This window comes from Oncorhynchus mykiss, chromosome 29 (genome assembly GCF_057628025.1).
Source record: "Oncorhynchus mykiss isolate SJ-2025 chromosome 29, ASM5762802v1, whole genome shotgun sequence".
Taxonomy (NCBI): Eukaryota; Metazoa; Chordata; class Actinopteri; order Salmoniformes; family Salmonidae; genus Oncorhynchus; species Oncorhynchus mykiss.
The window spans coordinates 23,865,579-23,888,125 of record NC_143050.1 but is presented as its reverse complement, the minus strand read 5'-3'; the positions used below and the strand labels follow the sequence as shown (position 1 = coordinate 23,888,125).

The 22,547-nt window shown below is 41.2% G+C and overlaps 1 protein-coding gene and 1 pseudogene across 2 annotated transcripts; both read right to left on the bottom strand.

Moving 5' to 3' along the window:
* Window positions 1-1,563: 1,563 nt before the first annotated feature.
* Window positions 1,564-8,476, bottom strand: LOC110509852 (bile salt-activated lipase). The gene is made up of 11 exons (XM_021591012.3): window positions 8,334-8,476; window positions 7,642-7,792; window positions 7,332-7,451; window positions 6,687-6,884; window positions 5,655-5,785; window positions 4,983-5,090; window positions 4,771-4,885; window positions 4,405-4,591; window positions 2,356-2,556; window positions 2,034-2,243; window positions 1,564-1,887 (listed from the first exon to the last, which is right to left on the bottom strand). The coding sequence occupies exons 1-11, from the start codon at window positions 8,403-8,405 to the stop codon at window positions 1,713-1,715; spliced, it is 1,668 nt and encodes a 555-aa protein (XP_021446687.1). The 5' UTR covers window positions 8,406-8,476; the 3' UTR covers window positions 1,564-1,712.
* Window positions 8,477-18,831: 10,355 nt separating this feature from the next.
* Window positions 18,832-21,709, bottom strand: LOC149970395 (general transcription factor 3C polypeptide 5-like; annotated as a pseudogene). Its single transcript, XR_016493138.1, has 4 exons — window positions 21,703-21,709; window positions 20,648-20,846; window positions 20,168-20,363; window positions 18,832-19,145 (listed from the first exon to the last, which is right to left on the bottom strand). The product of XR_016493138.1 is annotated as a general transcription factor 3C polypeptide 5-like (transcript).
* Window positions 21,710-22,547: the final 838 nt, after the last annotated feature.

Genomic DNA, 22,547 nt, shown 5'->3' with positions numbered 1-22,547 from the left:
ATAGTGAAGTCTGGTTTATGTTCTAGGATCTCTGAGGAATACATACGAATGTGATTTGAGTTGTTGAAACAATGTTTAGGGTTAGATTTCCACAGACTCTTTTCTTTGCAAATTGAACGAGTGGAAATACAAAATCGATCATGCATGCTATATGGACCTTTTTAGGATATGAAAAAATGATTTTATCTAACAAAACGACACTTGATGTTATCTCTAGGACCCTTTGTATGAAAAAACAGAGGAAGATTTCAGAATGTAAGTACACACTTCACCTTCAGAGGTGAATTTATCAAACCTATTGCAGTGAAAAAAGTGTTTTGTTGTTAGGAGCTCTCCTCAAACAATAGTATGGCATTTGTTTGCAGTAATACTACTGTAAATTGGACAGTGCAATTATATTAACAAGAATTTAAGCTTTCTGCCAATATAAGACACTTATATGTACCAACTTTTATTGTTTCTCTAAAATCTGCGATGGTGACACAAGGCGCTGCATGATTTACAGCTGTCCCGTTAACAATCTTTTTTAAATTTTGTATTTATTTAATGAAATACAAACAAAAATGTATCGAGCTGTCTAGAGTCGTGTGTGTGTGTGTGTGTGTGTGTGTGTGTGTGTGTGTGTGTGTGTGTGTGTGTGTGTGTGTGTGTGTGCCCGTCCGGCTCTGGGATGCCTGAGGAGGCATTTTAAATCCATGGGGGGGAAAACAACTAGTATTGCTTTAGATCCCTAATAACACAAGGTAGATTGGTCCTATAACTGTTCAATTGTTTTTTTTTAAATGTATGTGAAATGTAGCCGTGCACTTCAACCATTGGTTTATATAAAAACACAAGAAAGATATGTGCCCCGCTATAACATGTATCTGAAATGTTGCCCTAGCTGCAGTAGGCATACACATAATTATATTTATTTATTTGTTATTTTACCAGGTAAGTTGACTGAGAACACATTCTCATTTACAGCAACAACCTGGGGAATAGCTACAGGGGAGAGGAGGGGGATGAATGAGCCAATTGTAAACTGGGGATTATTAGGTGACCATGATGGTTTGAGGGCAAGATTGGGAATTTAGCCAGGACACCGGGGATAACACCCCTACTCTTACAATAAGTGCCATGGGATCTTTAATGACTTCAGAGAGTCAGGACACCCGTTTAACGTCCCATCCGAAAGACAGCACCCTACACAGGGCAGTGTCCCCAATCACTGCCCTGGGACATTGGGATATTTTTTTAGACCAGAGGAAAGAGTGCCTCCTACTGGCCCTCCAACACCACTTCCAGCAGCATCAGGTCTCCCATCCAGGGACTGACCAGCAGTGGTATGCCACCAAGGGGTGTCCACATACTTTGTATGTATATATATATATAACTCTAGGTAAATTCTGATGATACAGCTTTGAGGAATAGGTCTACACCAACATACTGTTTCTTTCACCATCGGGATGTGAAAAAAATGTGTATATTACTTGGTAGGAGTTCATAATGTCCATATAAGATCATTTCTTGATAAATACAAACAAAATACTCTGGACAGTATTAAAAACAGAAAACAGGGTAGACTTCTTAATTGCATTAATTTAATTTGTCAATAAAAAAAAATACAATCAGAAATGCATCTGGTGATACCTTGCATTTGTGACATGACAAGAACAATTTGTATAGCTGTGAATGATGCATCAGGGAGCCTGTGCTCAGTGAGAGCTTTCTCAGACGGAGGGCAGGCTGGGAAAAATGTTAGACCACCAGTTCACAAAGCGCACCCTCATCTTCTCATGGACGTAGTTCTTGTTCATTTGGGCATTGATCTCCAGGTATTTTTGCCCAGAGGTGGTGTATGCAGGCCAGGTCACAGGCACCTTCGACTCCCCGTTGTTGGGGTCTCTGTGGTGGGAAGGGGTTGATGGTAAGAAAAACATAATGGTGAGGACATTAGATATATATAGTTTTCGTGAGGATAACATCCCTTATACAGTAATCCCATCCAGTGGGGGAGACAAAAACATGATTGCATTGCAGCTCTTTTTTACCCAGTCCTGGCGAAGTTGGTCCAGTAGGCAATCAAGTATCTGGAGACGTCACGGTGGCTGGGCCAGTATGCCAGGGGCGTTGTGAAGGGCTTGCCGAACACATACTGCAGGTCATCAGCATGGTCAGCCTCCATCCAGCTGGGGTAAGGTTGGACTATCCCGGCCATGCGGCTGGGCTCCGAAAAGAGGTAGGAGTAGGTGCGTGCAGATCTGGAGTAGGGCAAGGACAGAAGAAATTACTAGATATCAGATATGTAATGCTAGGTTGGGAAACAAACTGGGTGAGAAGGGCTGTGCTACAGTAACAATGAGGAAGACTAACTGGGCATTAGAGGCGTGCAGGTAGAGAGCAACCTGGGTAGGAACCAGGAAGATGTAGTCAGTTTCGATCATAACAACGGTCTTCTTGATTGTCTTCTGGCTAGGCTCATCTCCCCAGTCAGCCGTGTACTCTGTGAAAGCGTTGTTTGTAGCGGCCTCTCCCTTCTTAGTCAAAGAACTCAAGAGCAGTTTCACGTCTGACCTGTAGTGATAAAGGGGAAGAGAGATGCAATATATATAAAAAAAGTATGTGGAGACCCCATGATATTACTGGATTTGGCTATTTCAGCCACACTAGTTGCTGACAGGTGTATAAAATCGAGCACGCTGCCATGCAGTCTCCATACACAAACATTGACAGTAGAATGGCCTTACTGAAGAGCTTAGTGACTTCCATTGTGGCACAGCCATTCTATTGTCAATGTTTGTCTATGGAGATAGGATGCCACCTTTCCAACTAGTCAGTTCATCAAATGTATGCCCTGATAGACCTGCCCCGTTCAACTGTCAGTGCTGTTATTATGAAGTGTAAACGTCTAAGAGCAACGTCTGCTCAGCCACGAAGTGGTAGGCCACACAATCTCACAGAACAGGACCGCCGAGTGCTGCAGCCCGCAGCGTGTAAAAACTGTCTGTCCTTAGTTGCAACACTCACTACTGAGTTCCAAACTGGCTCTAGATGCAATGTCAGGACGAGAAATGGTTAATCCGGGGCTTCTTGAAATGGGTTTCCATGGCCGAGCAGCCACACACAAACCTAAGATCCCCATGCGCAATGCCAAGCGTCGTCTGGAGTGGTGTAAAGATCGCTGCCATTGGACTCTTGAGCACTGGAAATCCGTTCTCTTGAGTGATGAATCACGCTTCACCATCTGGCAGTTCGACGGAAGAATCTGGGTTTGATGGATGCCAGGAGAACGCTACCCGCCTCTATGCATAGTGGCAACTGTAAAGTTTGGTGGATGAGGAATGATGGTCTGTGTCTGTTTTTCATGGTTCGGGGCAAAAACCCTTAGTTCCAGTGAAGGGAAATCTTAACGCTACATTATACAATGACATTCTAGATAATTCTGTGCTTCCAAATTTTTGGCAACATTTTGGAGAAGGCCCCTTCCTGCTTCATGACAATACCCCTGTGCACAAAGTGAGGTTGGACTATCCCGGCCATGCGGGCTCCGAAAAAACATAAATGGTTTGTCGAGATCTAGTTGGAAAAACTTGATTGGCGGCTATTATAGCAGCAAAGGGGAAACCAACTCCATATCTCCAATAAATATTTTACCTTTATATAACTAGGCAAGTCAGTCAGCCTAGGAACAGTGGGTTAGAATAACAGATTTGTGCCTTGTCAGCTCGGGGGTTTGAACTTGCAACCTTCCGGTTACTAGTCTAACGCTCTAACCACTAGGCTACCCTGCCGCCCCAAATAAGATGTTCGACGAGCAGATGTCAACATACTTTTGGTCGTGTGGTGTATCTCTATATTGTTTTATGTCCCACGGATTCGTGAAGAAATATGAAAAATTAAACAGGAATGTGACCCTGCCAGGTAGCTTTCATTCATACATAGCACCCAGCCTAGCTAATGCGATGCTGTGCAATATTCCTTATTTTTTATATATTTTTTTTCTCTTTCCTCCCTTGATTTAGTCATCCTAATTTTGGCCATCCTACAAGGGTAAAAGCATCAATGACTTTTGAATGGATGATGGTTTGGACCGTTGGTTTTCTTAGAGGAGTTTCTACAAAATTGACACATTATTTTACCCATTGGTCAAAATATGCATTTTTGATTGGATACCCTAGAGATAAGGCCCAACAGATATATCAACCCCTTCTGAATCTCACTGTGTTAGGGACCTGGCTGAACTGATAACCCTGTCCTTTATTATTTGATTCTACTTCTACTTGTTAGACTCAGTTGGTTCTGTAAAATCTGCAGTCCCATTTAAGCTACACCATCCACATGGCCAACACCGAACAGAGTGCCCTCTTCCTCCCAGGTAACCAATCAGCCCTCTTCCTCCCAGCCCATAGCATAGCCACTCACACGGGGACGTTTGCGCTTGGATTGTTGATATTGGGGATGTCCTGGCCAGCGAAGAGGTGGGCATCCATGCTGTTGACCCCGGCGAGGTAATCAATGTCAGCGGCGTTGTGGAACAGGTTACCTGGGTGATCAGGCAGGAAGTCCCCATCGATCACAGGGGAGAGGACCAGGTTGTCTACCATGGGGGCTAGAGAGACAGACATACCTCTTGATGCTATCGGCAGGACATGGCCATCACCAAATTACTGTGTAATTGTCATCTATACAGGTATCATTACAGGCATCAACGCATGCAAATCACATCCTCTTCAGTGTCTTTCTCACAGCGTGCCACAGCCCCGTACATTAATCTCAGTGAATACTCACTGGAGGGAGAACCACCCAGGGCCGTGGTACCGGCCAGAGTGAGAACATTAGCGTCAACAAGTTTCAGGCAGGCCATCATCTGATCATCCTTGGGGCAGCCCACCTTCTCAGCAACCTAAAGAGACAGAAAGGGGGATGAGACATCCCTTTAACAGCCAATATCCCTCTCTGTCAGTCCATATTCTACCTCATTGTTACAGAAGTACACATACGTTCTCTGCAAAGGCACGGGGGTTCCTGTTGATAGCCCAGGGGCAGAGAGCAACACCACTCTGGGAGATTGCCCTGCGGATCAGCCCTTTGTTATGGGGAGAGAGTGTCTGTGTGGCGGTAAAGTACATTCAAACTCAAATTAGTACATTGCAATCAAACTCAAATTAGTACATTAGTACATAGTACATCTGTACCTATATTTGCTTACAATCATAACAGGAGAACCCTGCTTAATGCTTAAACATATCTAACTATCTAAAAAGTCCAACGTTAAAAAGGTCTGAAATACAAGTGTTTTCCTTCAACCTTTTTAGACACAGGAGTTCTCCGAGGTCTCAGGAACTTGTGACAAACAGCTGACTATGTAGCGTACAGGACATCATGGTCCAAAATAAAGAAGCAGAAATCTCACTGTTCTCATTGTTAAATGTATCACCACCCTATCAACTAACTTCATAGACACAACAGTTAACAGAAACTAGACACTTTGACAATTAAGGTATGCTTTATGGCAGGAAGACCCTGAATAATCATGACATTTTAATTAAGAGTTTATAACATTGAGACTGAAGAAACATCATTCTACTAGACTTCCTTTGTATTTTGACATCACTATCTTCGCCCTGAGAGCTCTGTATTAGAACTGTTACTCTCCTTTTTTAGTCCCACACCTGGAAGCTGGAGCTAACAGCGCCGGCAGACTCCCCGAAGATGGTGAGGTTGTTGGGGTCTCCTCCGAAGGCACGGATGTTCCTGTTTACCCAAGCAATGGCAGCGTGCTGGTCCCACAAACCATAGTTACCTGACATGGAAGACAGCTCTGTGAGCCAGCAGCAGTACTCTACCTACTAATTTCCCATGGGCAGATTCTGCATGTCAGGGCCGGCTCCAGGCATAATCAGTCGCTTATGGAACTCAGTCTGGGGTCTTAACTTACTGTTGAGAGTTTGATTAGTAGAATACATGAGGTGTGATTTCAAAATATTGTTGTGCATCAGCAGTTTTTCTCTTGTTATGTCAGTTACTGACAGTCACTCAATTAGCCAAGTCAGCTAAGAATGTATTGATTGGTAAGTTAGTCTAGACAGCTATCATTGCCGAATACTGATTAGGCATGCAGGGCATGTGCCCAGGGGACTTGACCTTCAGGGGGCCCCCATTGATTTTGTTTGTCGCTCTCACTCAGATATCATTAAATAAATTAAGTTTTGGCTAAATGTGTAGAAATTCAGGAAATGTTCATTAAAACTGGGAAAAAAAGTCTCTCCACACCATGGCCAAATGGGTAGAGTTTCTTTTTGAGTTACCTTTTGCGAGGTTGGAGACTTTGTTTTTGATGGAAGTTTCCATTTCTAACACATACAGTATGGACACGAAGTTAAAGCAATCACGACGCTGGCCAAATTACTCAAGATTTTACATCTGGGTTAAGAGAGATTATCTACCTACTAACATACTGTACATCTGCCTCCAACAGAATGGCTCAAGTTTCTGAAAGAGCCAGTTGATTACTAAAAGTTAAACAAACACAGTATTCTTAAACATTATTCTCATAAAGTGGATTCAGTCACCTGAGAATCAGTACATGAAGAAAAGATCAATGTCATACATCAGCTGATGTGACACCGATTGTGCCACGGCCATTTACCCACCCACCTAGCCAGCCAGCCAGCCAGCCAGGCAAAGCCTTGGTTGACACCTACCAGGTCCGCTGGCATCTCCAGAGCTGAGGAAGCCCAGGGTGCCCACACGGTAACCCAGGGTCACCACGATTACATTGCCTCTGTTAGCAATCTCCTCCCCGTCATACAGATAGTTATCCAGGAAGTTTGCGCCCATAGAGCCACCAACCTGGAAACCACCTCCATAGAGCCACACCATTACTGGCAGACCAGTGGAGACTGAAAGAAAGGAGGGATATTTCAATACATTTGAAGAATTACACCATATGGTCATATCATTATTAGTATTACTACACATCAGCAGGTCATACTGTATGATGTCTTGATATGTGGATGAAAGACTAGGGCTGACGCCTTATTATCTGGTGTCCTACTCTAGTGACAGGTAAAGACACAGGAACAGGTGTAGGATCTTAATTTGAGCCAGTTTGCTTAAGCAGGAAAATAATCCTGCAGCAACAGCAAATGTAAATTCTTATGTGGATTATAGTCAATGGACATTTTCGTTGAGGTTTATACAATTTTCAAAAGAGAAAATCAAGTCTGAAATTTCAAAGTGGAAATTACAAACTTGAGAAGCTTTTTTAACCTCAAATGGATTACAAGTTTAAGTTCACTACAACTGGGTGATCAAATTAAGATCCTACATTTGTACATAATACATACCGCTGCTGCCCTGAGGGACCCATATGTTCAGGTAGAGGCAGTCCTCTTGGCCACGGGTGTCTGACTGGAGCAGGTTCAGCTGCATACACCTCGGTTTGAACTTAGTGGCCTTGAGAACACCTGGAAGGAGACACAGGGAGAAGCAGTCAGTCAACTGAGATGAGTGTTAGTAAGAGTACGGTCTGATACATGCCTGTCCAATATTTATTATACAATCTGCTTCAGTATTACTACATTGTTTTGTACAAATAATATGATATTTCTTGCTGAATGGATAGACATCTGAGGCATTTCGTTTTTTGGTACCCACCATCCCATCCAGGGTGACGCTTGGGCTTCTCAAACTTGCCGGGCTTGTCAGCAAAGGGAATTCCTTTGAAGACGTCCATGGTGCGGAACAGTCCATCAGAATTGATGTTCTTCCCCTGCACCATGCCTCCCTCAGTGTACACCACTCCAAGCTACACATCCACACCCAAAGGGCAGATACGAACTCATTAAACATTCAGTAATATGTGCATGTGTAAAGTGTGAAACTGTTTTTATAATAGGCACCAATCTATTCAGTGATGCTGTTTTATGGATGTAGTGTCATTGTTTTTTGTTGTTTATTAGTACGAACTGTTGCAAAAAAGATGTTCAGCTGTTGAATTCACACTGCTTGTCAACCCATTGCTGATAAACATGTGAAAAAACACAAACGCAGGAGATGTTCTTAACTCTGATGTTTTAAGCCTTTGTGTTTTACTATTGTTTACCTTCTCAGTATAAACTATTTTATACTTAGTAGACCTTTTTTTGTCCAACTACATTTCTATAGTATCTTCTTCACCTCAACGAGCTGATCAAAACCACAGATAGTAAGAAAAAACATGGCTACATTAAAACAGCTACATTAACAAATATACTATTTGGACATTTGTTTCACTAAAAAAAACAATAATTAATTTAATTACAGTAAAGATCAATTGATAAAAACCAAATCAACTAAAATGGACTTACAGTGGCAGCAGAGGCGGACCCCAGGAACAGGGCAGCAGAAACCAAAATCCCCAGTGTCTTCATAACGGTCATCCAAAGACACCTGTCAGCACACCTTTTATACAGGAGGAGGCCCCTCCCATATTATACCATCACAGAGCTTTGTTTGTTGAGTTTTGTTCAAGTCCATAAAGGTGAAGTTTTTACTGCTCCTAGCAGAACTCGTTGAGGCAAAAGTGAACGTTTGTGCTCGCTAGAGCTGAGCGATTAGCGCTTTTTGAGATTGTTTTGGTTTGATTATGACATTCTTTTCACAGTTTTCAATTTCAATTATATATTTTTTTAATTATTATTTTGAAAATTAAATGTGTTATGCATTATGTGGGTTGAATGTTGTAACCCAGATTAAAATAATAAATGTTTAAACATTTTATTGGTCACATACGCATGGTTAGCAGATGTTATTGTGAGTGTAGCGAAATGCTTGTGCTTCTAGTTCCGACAGTGCAGTAATATCTAACAAGTAATCCAACAATTCCACAACAACTACCTAATACACACAGATCTAAAGGGATGGAATAAGAATATGTAAATCTAAATATATGGATGAGTGATGACCGAGCGGCATAGGCAAGATGCAGTAGATGGTATAAAATACAGTATATACATATGAGATGAGTAATGTAACATATGTAAACATTACTAAAGTGGCATTTTTTAAAGTGCATTGTATTAAGTGACTAGTGATTCATTTATTAAAGTGGCCAATGATTTGAGTCTGTATGTAGGCAGCAGTCTCTGTGTTAGTGATGACTGTTTAACAGTCTGATGGACTTGAGATAGAAGCTGTTTTTCAGTCTCTCGGTCCCAGCTTCGATGCACCTGTACTGACATCGCCTTCTGGATGGTAGCGGGGTGAACAGGTAGTGGCTCAGGTGGTTGTTGTCCTTGATGATCTTTTTGGCCTTCCTGTGACATCGGGTACTGTAGGTGTACTGTAGGGCAGATAGTTTGCCACCGGTGATAAGTTGTGAAACAGCGGTGAAACAGGATGCTCTCAATTGTGCATCTATAAAAGTTTGTGAGGGTTTTAGGTGACAAGCCAAATTTCTTCAGCTTAATGAGGTTGAATAGGCACTGTTGTGCCTTCTTCACCACACTGTCTGTGTGGGTGGGCCATTTCAGTTTGTCTGTGATGTGTACGCCGAGGAACTCTAAACTTTCCACTTTCTCAAATCAAATCAAATAAAATGTTATTTGTCACATACACATGCTTTGCAGATGTTAATGCGAGTGTAGAGAAATGCTTGTGCTTCTAGTTCCGACAGTCCAGTAATATCTAACAAGTAATCTAACAATTCCCCAACAACTACCTATTGCACACAAATCTAAAAGGGGTGAATGAAAATATGTACATATAAGTATAAAGATGATCGATGACCGAGCAGCATAGGCAAGGTGCAATACATGGTATAAAATACAGTATAATACATGTGATATGAGTAATGTAAGATATGTAAATGTTATTTCTGAAGTGAAAAAATGTGCAAGACTAGAAGTCCTTCGTTGACTGACAGCAAACACTTAATTGAGAAATCCCGTCCATAGTTCCTACTCCTACTAGGAGTAGTGGTGTTGACCAATCACCGACGAAGGGGCATAGACTTCAGCTACCGAACTTCCACTTGCATCATGAAAACATTTTGTGTGCACGAACAGCTGGAAAAAAAACCTGCTGAAGAGCATAACGGAAAAAAAAGATTGTGGACACATCTACTTATTCCAGGGTTTGTCTGTATTTGTACTATTTTCTACATTGTAGAATAATAGTGAAGACATGAAAACTATGAAATAACACATATGGAATCATGTTGTAACCAAAAAAGTGATAACAAATCAAAATATATTTTATATTTCAGATTCTTCAAAGTAGCCACCCTTTGTGTTGATGACAGCTTTGCATACTCTTGGCATTCTCTCAACCAGCTTCATGACGAATGCTTTTCCAACAGCCTTGAAGGAGTTCCCACATATGCTGAGCACTTGTTGGCTGCTTTTGCTTCACTCTGCAGTCCAACTCATCCCAAACCATCTCAATTTGGTTAAGGTCTGGTGATTGTGGAGTCCAGGTCATCTGATGCAGCACTCCATCACTCCCCTTCTTGGTCAAATAGCCATTACACAGCCTGGAGGTGTGTTCGGGTCGTTGTACTGTTGAAAACAATAAACTTGCTTCAAGAAAAAAATGTGTGTGCACAAACCGCCGAAAAGAAACCCGCCTAAGACCAAAACTAACAAAAACGTCACAAAATGTTGCCATAATATATGTGCCAACTGTTTTGACTGGGAGGCATACGGTATCGTCCCCTCTACCCAGAGAGTTGGGAACAGAGTAACATAAATATGGGAGGGACGTTGTCATTGTAGCTTCCATGGTGGGCCCTGGTATATGACATGTTTATTTTCAACTGGTTCAAGATGACAATGTCTTGATGTTCAAATCTTGACCTTGAAGGCATTTTTTAATTAACCAGGGACAGATTTAGACCTGGGATACCAGATGGTGGCAAAAATTATCAGGTAGAACAGAAAAACCTCAGGGTAGGATTTGCTTACCCCTGGTCTATAAGATGTTCAATCACATTACTAAATATTTTGCAGCTCATGTAACTCAATCTTTACAATCGATAGATTAGTTAGGTGTCAGAGAATATACAGACAGCAAAACAAATGGCATCCTGGTGGATGGTGTACTGGTATGTGACCTTGGGTATGGGCAGCAGTATGCATGGTGACAGAATTAGATAGCAGACATGCTATTTTTGGAGGTGTGTTGAAAGTGTTTCTTGTCACTTTTTCCATTGGTTATTGTTATGTGTACAATAAAGGAGGAAAGATCACTCCTCAACTTAAATACATTTATTCACACTAATTTGCAAATACACAAAAATGTAAGTTTTTGCAGTGAACGAAGCAAGTTTGTACAATTCTAGTCCATTTCTCAGGGCAGGGGTAGACCGTGTCCTTCCTCACATATAATCCAACATCTCTGTCTGCATCTCATTGTCACTCCTCTTCATCATCATGGACGGCTCTGACTTAGAATACGTGGACAACTACAAATACTTAGGTGTCTGGTTAGACTGTAAACTCTCCTTCCAGACCCATATCAAACATCTCCAATCCAAAGTTAAATCTAGAATTGGCTTCCTATTTCGCAACAAAGCATCCTTCACTCATGCTGCCAAACATACCTTTGTAAAACTGACCATCCTACCAATCCTCGACTTTGGCGATGTCATTTACAAAATAGCCTCCAATACCCTACTCAACAAATTGGATGCAGTCTATCACAGTGCAATCCGTTTTGTCACCAAAGCCCCATATACTACCCACCATTGTGACCTGTACGCTCTCGTTGGCTGGCCCTCGCTTCATACTCGTCGCCAAACCCACTGGCTCCATGTCATCTACAAGACCCTGCTAGGTAAAGTCCCCCCTTATCTCAGCTCGCTGGTCACCATAGCATCTCCCACCTGTAGCACACGCTCCAGCAGGTATATCTCTCTAGTCACCCCCAAAACCAATTCTTTCTTTGGCCGCCTCTCCTTCAAGTTCTCTGCTGCCAATGACTGGAACAAACTGCAAAAATCTCTGAAACTGGAAACACTTATCTCCCTCACTAGCTTTAAGCACCAACTGTCAGAGCAGCTCACAGATTACTGCATTACTGTCTTTCTCCTGGTAATAGAACTCTCAGGCCCAGAAGACTATGGTGCTGCAGAAAGCACAGATATACTGTATGATTGACATAGAAACAACTAAAACATTCACTGTGTCCTCATATTTGATTTAAATCTTACATCAACAAGTCAACAAAACAAACACTGTATACTCACACAAACACACTTATTTCATGTACAATTGTACAATTTCATGTACAATTCATTGATCCACATGTCATCTAACATACTAGATTGCACTCCTTATTGTGCCCACACCTGCACACCGGCAGTGGGGAAGTAACCAAAACCTCAGACAGACAGACTGTTGTGTCCAGAGCTAGAGGAAAGTATTCTCATGGTGACTGGACCTCATGGTTAATCTTGGACCACACTAGTTCACTTCACATCAGGGATAGCGGAAGTAGGGTTGCTGAAGGTGTGGCCGAACCCCCTGGTCAGCGAACCGTTGTTCAGAAAGTTCAGAAAATAAAGTGAAGTCAGGACATCAACTGTAGGCCTATAACCTCTCACATGTAGAATAATATAATATTAATTAACTCCTCCTGATTTAAGTCTTTCTTGCAGTAAATTCATATAGCAAATGATAATTTTGCCTAGGGAACAGGAGTGGAGAAATATGATTTAGTTCTTTCAGCATCTTGAGAGAATGTGACTCTGCGGTTAGGGTGTCACGTTCTGACCTTTATTTCCTTTGTTTTGTATGTAGTTAGTATGGTCAGGGCGTGAGTTGGGTGGGCAGTCTATGTTTGATTTTCTATGATTTGGGGATTTCTATGTTTCGGCCTAGTATGGTTCTCAATCAGAGGCAGGTGTCATTAGTTGTCTCTGATTGAGAATCATACTTAGGTAGCCTGGGTTGCACTGTTTGTTTGTGGGTGATTGTCTATGTTAGTGGCTTGTGTTCAGCACAGGTCTCATTTGTAGCTTCACGGTCGTCATTGGTTTATTGTTTTTGTATAGTGTTGCAGTGTTCAGTGTTTTCTTTATTAAAATTCACTATGAACACATACCACGCTGCAGTTTGGTCCTCTGATCCTTCTCGCCTCTCCTCTTCAGATGAAGAGGAGGAAGACCGTGACATAGGGACTGTGTATAAATGTTTTTCAGCAATATAAAAGCTGACAGTATTCCAACCAACCACATAAAATATGCATCCAAGAAGAACTTAATATTATCAGAAACAAGTTGGATCGTTTTCCCAGCCTTTAATTTCCTTAACCAGTCAAACTGAGGTTCTTTGGAAATTTTGAACAGAATCTTTCCGCTGTTTTAGAGTTATTGCATTTCCCCCCCAATCACTTAATTCCCTCGCTCCGTGAGAGAAGCAGAAATTTAAGAGAATCCAATCTATTTTACATTATCGGTCCTGGGTTTTTTTATTGTGGGTTGGGGGGCTGAGTTTAAGAAACTCCGGTCCAGTACAGAGAGAAATGGTAGAGAAGCTGCATCTATTTAAATAGAGGGGGCTGAGTTTAAGAAACTCTGGTCCAGCACAGAGAGAAATGGTAGAGAAGCTGCATCTATTTAAATAGGGGGGGCTGAGTTTAAGAAACTCGTCCAGCACAGAGAGAAATGGTACAAGAGAAGCTTCATCTATTTAAATAGGGGGGGCTGAGTTTAAGAAACTCTGGTCCAGCACAGAGAGAAATGGTAGAAGAGAAGCTGCATCTATTTAAATAGGGGGGGCTGAGTTTAAGAAACTCATCCAGCACAGAGAGAAATGGTAGAAGAGAAGCTGCATCTATTTAAATAGGGGGGGCTGAGTTTAAGAAACTCTGGTCTAGCACAGAGAGAAATGGTACATGAGAAGCTGCATCTATTTAAATAGAGGGGGCTGAGTTTAAGAAACTCTGGTCCAGCACAGAGAGAAATGGTAGAAGAGAAGCTGCATCTATTTAAATAGAGGGGGCTGAGTTTAAGAAACTGGTCCAGCACAGAGAGAAATGGTAGAAGAGAAGCTGCATCTATTTAAATAGGGGGCTGAGTTTAAGAAACTCGTCCAGCACAGAGAGAAATGGTAGAAGAGAAGCTGCATCTATTTAAATAGAGGCAAGTTGAGTAAAAAAAAATCCTACCAAATGTCGGAAATGATATGCAAAAAAACATCTAAATTAGGCATAACAACAATTTTTCCTGCACTACATCTGAACATTAATAAAAAGCAGCTTGACCTATGAGAAAGACTGTAGTCATCACTTGTTGTGTATTGTAACAGTTTTATCCCTCCCCAGGGGGTTCTCCTTCAACTCTTATGAAAGAACTGCAATTCAACACACACTCAAAACCACCTAAACACCATGAAGTCAAACTCTGCCAGGTCGATCATATGTGAATGCTGCACCAGTGTTACAGAGAGAGGTCTCACCTGGATTAAATATATATATATATATTTGTCCCTGGCCTTCACCCAATACCCCATAATGTCAGTGTAATTATATAAATATATATAAATATATATATTTAATTAAAAATGAAAAGCTGAAATGTCTTGATTCAATAAGTATTAAATTGGAAAGCCTAAAGAAGTTCAGTAGTAAACTTTCCCTTAACATGTCACATAATAAGTTGCATGGACTCACTCTCTGTGCAATAATGGCGTTTAAGAATCTGCCCTTTTGTGTTTAAGAATTTTGCCTAGAATGACATACCCAAATCTAACTGCTTGTAGCTCAGGCCCTGATGCAAGAATATGCATATTCTTGGTACCATTTGAAAGGAAACACTTTGAAGGTTGTGGAAATGTGAAAGGAATGTAGGAGAATATAGCACATTAGATCTGGTAAAAGATAATACAAAATAAATAACCAACCGTTCTTTTATACATTTTTGTACCATCATCTTTGAAATGCAAGAGAAAGGCCATAATGTATTATTCCAGCACAGGTGCAATTTAGACTGTGGCCACTAGATGGCAGCAGTGTATGTGCAAAGTTTTAGACTGATCAAATGAACCATTGCATTTATGTTCTAAATGTTGTATCAAGACTGCCCAAATGTGCCTAATTTGTATATTAATAACTTTTTATGTTAAAAATTGTGCACTCTCCTCAAACAATAGTATGGTATTATTTCACTGTAATAGCTACTGTAAATTGGACAGTGCGGTTAGATCAAGAAGAATTTAAGCTTTCTGCCAATATCAGATATGTCTATGTCCTGGGAAATTCTCTTGTTACTTACAACCTCATGCTAATCGCATTAGCTTATGTTAGCTCAACCATCCCATGAATGGGATACCGATCCCAAATAATTATTTTTAATGACTACCTCATCTCTGTACCCCACACATACCAGATACAATGTTATTTTACAGTAAACAAATTGACAACAGACGTTCAGCACTCTTATAGGCAAGGACATTCAACAAGCACAGCACTTACAAAAATGACTGATGATTGGCTGAGAGAAATTGATTGTTAAAAAGATTGTGGGGGCTGTTTTGTTAGACTTCAGTGCGGCTTTTGACATTATTGATCAAAGTCTGTTGCTTGAAAAACATATGTGTTATGGCTTTACACACCCTGCTATATTGTGGATAAAGAGTTACCTGTCACACAACACAGAGGGTGTTCTTGAATGGAAGCCTCCCCAACTGTAATGGCCCTAGGTGTAGCTGGTGTAGAGAGTCAGGCGCAGGACAGCAGATATGAGTAATCAAACGTACAAATAAACAATCACTCACAAAAACCATGGGGGGAACAGAGGGTTAAATAATGAACAGGTGATTGTGGGATTGAAAACAGGTGTGTGAAACAAAGACAAAACAAATGGAAAATGAAGTGGATCGGCGGTAGCTAGAAAGCCGGTGACGTCGACCGCCGAACACCGCCCGAACAAGGAGAGGGACCGATTTCGGCGGAAGTCGTGACATCAACAAAATCCATGTAGAATCAGGAATTCCCCAGGGCAGCTGTCTACTTTTTTTCGATCTTTACTGACGACATGCCACTAGCGTTGAGTAAAGCCAGTGTGTCTATGTATTCGGATGACTCAACACTATACATGGTAGCTACCACAGCGACTGAAATTACTGCAACATTTAACAAAGAGCTGCAGTTAGTTTCAGAATGGGTGGCAAAGAATAAGTTAGTCCTAAATATTTAAACAACTAAAAGCATTGTATTTGTGACAAATCATTCACTAAATCCTTAACCTGAAATACGTCTCGTGATGAATAATATGGAAATTGAGCAAGTTGAGGAGACTAAACTGCTTGGAGTAACTGTCATGGTCCAAACATATTGATACAACAGTAACTAAGATGATGAGAAGTCTGTCCACAGTAAGGTGTTCTTAACAGCACTATCAACAAGGCAAGTCCTACAGACCCTAGTTTTGTTGCACCTGGACTACTGTTCAGTTATGTGTCAGGTGCCACAAAGAGGGACTTGGCTCAGAACAGGGCAGCACGGCTGTCCCTTGGATGTACACAGAGAGCTAACAATAATAAAGTGCATGTCAATCTCTCCTGGCTCAAAGTAGAGGAGAGATTGACTTCATCACTACTTGTATTTGTGAGAGGTATTGACATGTTGAATGCACCGAGCTGTCAAACTACTGGCACACAGCTCGGACACCCATGCATACCCCACAAGACATGCCACCAGAGGTCTCTTCACAGTCCCCAAGTCAAAAACAGACTATGGGAGGTGCTCAGAGCCATGACTACAAGGAACTCTATTCCACATCACATTCCACAAATATTTCTGTATTTCATTTTCAATAAATGTGCTAAAAATACTAAAATAATTTTTTAGGACTTATAGGAAAAACAATACATTTAATTCCATTGTAATTCAGACTGTAACACAACAAAATACTGAATAATTCTGAATAGTTTTTGAAGGCAGTGTTGTTATGATGTTTTGAATCTTTCTGAATTGAAATCCATAGAAAGGTCCCCTGTGGGAAGGATGTTTGGCATATCATTGAAGTCTGTACCAAAAATCATTATTGAGAAATAAATGATTAAAGTTAGGTAATTTTTCACATACCCCAGCCTTCTTTTAGACACTACAACAATGATTATGTGGATGCTGTAGATGCCACAAAGCCATTCTTGGTGTCATGTGAAATCTTACTGTGTGCTCTGACCCATTTAATTATTGAAATTAAAGGCCAATCACAGCCCTCCTTTAGGATTGCATATTTAGTAAGTCACCAGCAGAAGGAGTTCCTTTGAATCCATTTTCCCATTCAATATATTGGTGTTGCTCATAAAATGTATCATAACTTGAAAAGTAGCAGAGCACCAACTCTGGAAATGTTATGTACTTGTAGAGTATATTGTTTAAAACAATATGCCAAATAATGAACATCAAAAAGGGTACTTAAGAAATGTAGGTTTATATTTTTAAAGAACCATAAACTAATGTACAGAAATTGTATTCTTAATCTCAACACTAGTCATATTTCAGAGCACACAGTACTGTTTAAAATGACACTACGTCTGGCTTTGTAGCATCTACTGACTCATTGTTGTAGTGTCTTAAAGAAGACCTGGGTAAATCCAAAAGGTAAAAAATGTCCCAACTTGAATTAGTTATTTCGCAATCGTTATTTTGGATACAGATTTCAAAAGGTACGCCAAACATACATCCCACAAAGGATCTTTCAACAGATTTTATTTCAGGAAGATCCAAAACAGAATAAATATTTTTTGGCCAATCTTGTCTGGAATCACCCATATACCATGTTGGATCTTACCTATCCACGTCTAGATCACAGAGCTGGTAGAACATCTGCCTGTGGGGGGGCAGGGTCCCATCTCAGAATTTGCATGAGGAATCCTGGACAAACAAGAGACATGGTAGAGGGGGGTTAGCATATGATGTCTTATTACTGTGACATTATTCTTGTGAGTACAGTGTATCGTGTAGAATGTGAAAAAGTTGTGGAGAAGTCTATAGTCTCTTACCTTGAGCTGGTATCTGGTTATATTTGCACTATGTCCACCAGCAGGGCCCTCAGGAGGTAAATCTGTCACATTAGCAGCCTGGGGCACTGAACAACAAAGAGGGACATTAGTGAGACAATCCTCACTAATACACACGGACACACACACGCAAGCACAAACCCAGTCACACACACCAGACATATACCCAGTATATGATATATTTGAAAGTTCTCCTCTTGGCCTTCACTGGCATGTCATTGATAGTATATCCTGAAGACAGTCACAGGGGGGGAAAACACAGTCTCATAAAACAACGCATGATTAACAAAGGCTGTGGAATAAATTGTCCCTCCAGATTAGATTGAACCAAACCTCCACCCTGCCCCCACTCCTCACCGTGCTTGGTACTGCAGCGGATCCTGAAGTCCAGCACCTGGTATTTCTTGGCCTCTGGTGTCATAGTCATATCTCACCTAGAGGCTCCTCCAGGGGAGGTTTTCGATGTATTTTGAATGGCAAATAAGAACAATGACGTGTTCCGTTGACTCAATCTTGATGTCGACCCAAACATCAGTGCCCAACCTCACTAATGCTATTGTGGCTGAATGGAAGCAAGTCCCCACAGCAATGTTCCAACATCTAGTGGAAAGCCTTCCCAGATGAGTGGAGGCTGTTACAGCAGCAAAGGGGGGGGACCAACTCCATATAAATTCTAATGATTTTGGAATAAGATGTTCGACAAGCAGGTGTCCACATACGTTTGGTCAAAGAGTGTATTGATCAAATAGATTTTCATGTTCATTTCAAGTCAAATGAATTGAATAGGACATGGCATGTAAATAGAGAGATGCCCTATTTCCCTTTATTGACCCCCTGCTGGTCTGGGTCTGCTCACCATATAGATTAGTTAGGTGTCAGAGAATATGCAGACAGCCAAACAATTGGCATCCTGATGAATGGTATACAGGTGCGTGACCTTGAGCTTGGGCTGTAGTATCCATGGTGACAGTTAGATAGCAGACATACGCTATTTGTGGAGGTGTGTTTCCTGTTGCTTTTTCCATTGGCTGGTCTAGGTCTCCTCACCATATAGTAGGCCATGATAGGGAGCAGCAGCTTCAGTTTATCAGGGTGGAGGTCCAGGTTGGCCTTGACCGCGTACCCGGACCAGATGGGCCGGCTCTCAAACATCTACACACAGTGTGGTTTGGGAAAAGTTAACACAGATGGGATATCAAAGCAATAGACTTAACATTTCCCATGTGCATATTTTCCATATCACATGTCTCAACAACAGCTTCTCTTTGACATATTTCTATTTCTCTTAAGGAGCCTTTATGAGAGAGAAGTCAGACATGAACGAGAGCTACATGATTCAAAATATATCCAATTTATCTCAGGAGATCAGAAAAATACCTTATTGAGCAACACATTTCTCATATGTGCAGACATTTGTCTTAGGAACAGTCTCTGGATATGGTGATGTAAAAAATATAGTCTAGGTGGGCAGGTAATGTCAGTGCTGTAGTGGTAAAACAATTAGGTGGGTAAACGCTCCCTTTATTTTCAATGCATTTTTTCCCCACAGAAAACCTCCTCAAGGCCTGAAAGCATCCATTGTAGTTCCCTCTAAATCCTAGAGATAAAATACAAACTAGCCTATAGGCTAGGGATCATCAACTAAATTCAGCCGTAGGTGGATTTTTATCTTCAGCTGTTCGTCAGAGGGCAGAAAGATAATGACAAATCATTTGTGGACTCCAAATATAATATTTGACTAAAACATAATCATTTAAAACCTTGTTTACATGTGTATATGATCACATATACTGTATCTCTCTATTATGTGTGGGGAATACTTTGTAACAGATTTCCAAAATTAAAATCACAGATGATTTGCTGGTGTTTTTACAATGTTTTATGTCAGAAAACTTTGGGGGCCAAATAAAATCACCTACTGGCCAAATTCGTCCCACGGGCCACCAGTCGGGGAACCCTGCTATTGCCTAACACCCAAGTAAATGTTTCAGTCTTAAAATAGCATTAGGATTAAAAAACAAAGGCTCAAACTGAAAAAAGCTATGTTCCTATGCATATGCAATTAACACGTCTGTGATTAACAATAATACAAATTGTATAAAACATCACCCGCTGTGTGTGACTTCCTGCAGTCTTCACAATAACCTCAGTAGCCCAATGCAAAGTATACTAACCTCCTTCAGTTGTTCCTCTGCCTTTATGTCACTGGGGTGAAAACACACTATCTTCTAGTTGACCTTGGCAGCCTCCAGGGGCTCCGTGGGGATGTTCTGGTCGTTAAAAGTGAGGAAGACGTTATTATGAGGCCGACGGGCTCGACTCAAACCAATCAGATTATCCCTGGAGACTGTTGGGGGACAATGGCCTTCTCTGCACGGAAGACACAAGACCACAATGGTTTAGCTAATAATTCCTACAGGTTGGCCAATGGCCAAGTCTATTAGCACCTGCATCTTTATAACTAAATGAGGGGCTTCCTGTCTTGCTCCTGTTGTTGAACACACCATTTTGTAAAGTTGTTGTTGGGAATTCTTATGCATAATTGCTGACACACATGTTGACTTCCATTGGCATATTTGTTTCTGAGCTGAACACACTTCCTCTGATGAGGGTGAAACTGTGTAGTGTAACACTGCTCCAATGCCCCTGCTTACTTGTGTTGGATTTCAGGTCGGTAGTTATAGTCCACAGCACTGTCCAGGCGAGAGAAGATGGGTGGAGGAAGGAAGAGGGGCACAAGCTGCTCAAAGAACTCATTATTCTCTGGTTTACGCAAGATGATCTTATCGTAGAGGGATGTGTGTGAGCCGTCCTTTGCAGAATGCACCGCAAGATACTGGAAGTCTGTCACCCCTGCAACAATTAACAATACAGAATTGCACTCCCCCCCTTGCCCTCAGAACAGCCTCAGTTTGTTGTGGCATGGACTCAACAATGTTTTGGAAAGCATTCCACAGGGATGCTGGCCCATGTTTGACTCCAATACGTCCCACAGTTGTGTCCAGTTGGCTTGATGTCCTTTGGGTGGTGGACCATTCTTGATACACACGGGAAGCTGCGTTGCCGTTCTTGACACAAACCGGTGCGTCTGGCACCTACTACCATACCCGTTGAAAGGCATAGAGATATTCAAGGTCAGATCTTTTTAATTTTACCCATCTACCAGCAGGTGCCCTTTTTTTTTCAAGGCATTAGAAAACCTCCCTGGTCTTTGTGGTTGAACCTGTGTTTGAAAATCCCTGCTCGACTGAGACACCTTACAGATAATTGTATGTGTGGGGTACAGAGGTGAGGTAGTCATTCAAAAGTCATGTTTAACATTGTTATTGCACACAGAGTGAGTCCATGCAAATTATTATGTGACTTGTTAGGCACATTTTTACTCCTGAACATATTTAGGCTTGCCATAACAAAGGGCTTGAATGCTTATCGACCATAAGATACCCAAAAGCCTTTTCTCCATCTTTGAATTGGCATTGCATGGGCATCTTATGGTGTGATATGGCAATGACACAAGATTATTGATATACTCGTGGCACACATGCCACAAATATTTACCATGCATTTTTACTGTTTAAAACTTGAATTATGTTCCCTCAAAGTTCACAGTAATAGGAGCTGGCAATAATATGGCAATATTATGGTGTGCCATGGTAATGACAATGGATTATTGATCTACCTTCTCCCACACATCTCACAAAATGTCTACCAGCCATTTTGACAGTGCCATTTTTGATTTAAGGCTCGTCAACATTCACTTTAATGGTAATAACTAGATTTTTTTTAAATGTAAGGAACGTGGAGATAGTAAAATGTTGTTATTTTACAATCATTTACTTCAAATGTTCTTTATTTCTTTAATGAAATACAAAGAAAACATAGAAAAACCTATCAAGCTGACTTATCTTGCTGTCAAGCTGTGTGTGTGTGTGTGTGTTTGTATGTCATGACCGTAAACACATATAAACACAATTTAACATTTGCTAAGCAGAACCCCGTGTAGTTTACTGCAGCTTCTAGTCTATGCTCACTCTACTGGTGAATTAAAATGATAAGGTGTGAAAAGGAAAAAAGCTTTGTTATCATTTCATTTACATTACAGCTTATTCTAAAATGGATTAAATATATTATAATTCTGATGATAATGGCATCAACGGAGAGGGCTGCCATGTTTCAAGCTCTAAGTAAACTTTGCAATATTTTGTTTTTATGTGTTATTGCTTACATTATTAGCCCAGGAAATGTTTTGTGTTATTACATACAGCCGGGAAGAACTTTTGAATATCAGAGCGACGGTAACTCACCAGCATTACCAGCAATGCGACCAGGAATACGAATTTCCCAGAACCATTTGTATCCCCCAGGGCAATTAAACTGATCCCAGAGGCTGTTCCAAAACTTTGCCAGCAGAAAAGACAGACTCAGAGCTAACTTTTAGTCCGACTCAGGAGGCGGGCACACCACCAACAGCTTCCAAGTATATTACTCGCTAATGTTCAGTCTCTGGATAATAAAGTAGATGAGCTCAGGGCAAGGATCTCCTTCCAGAGAGCC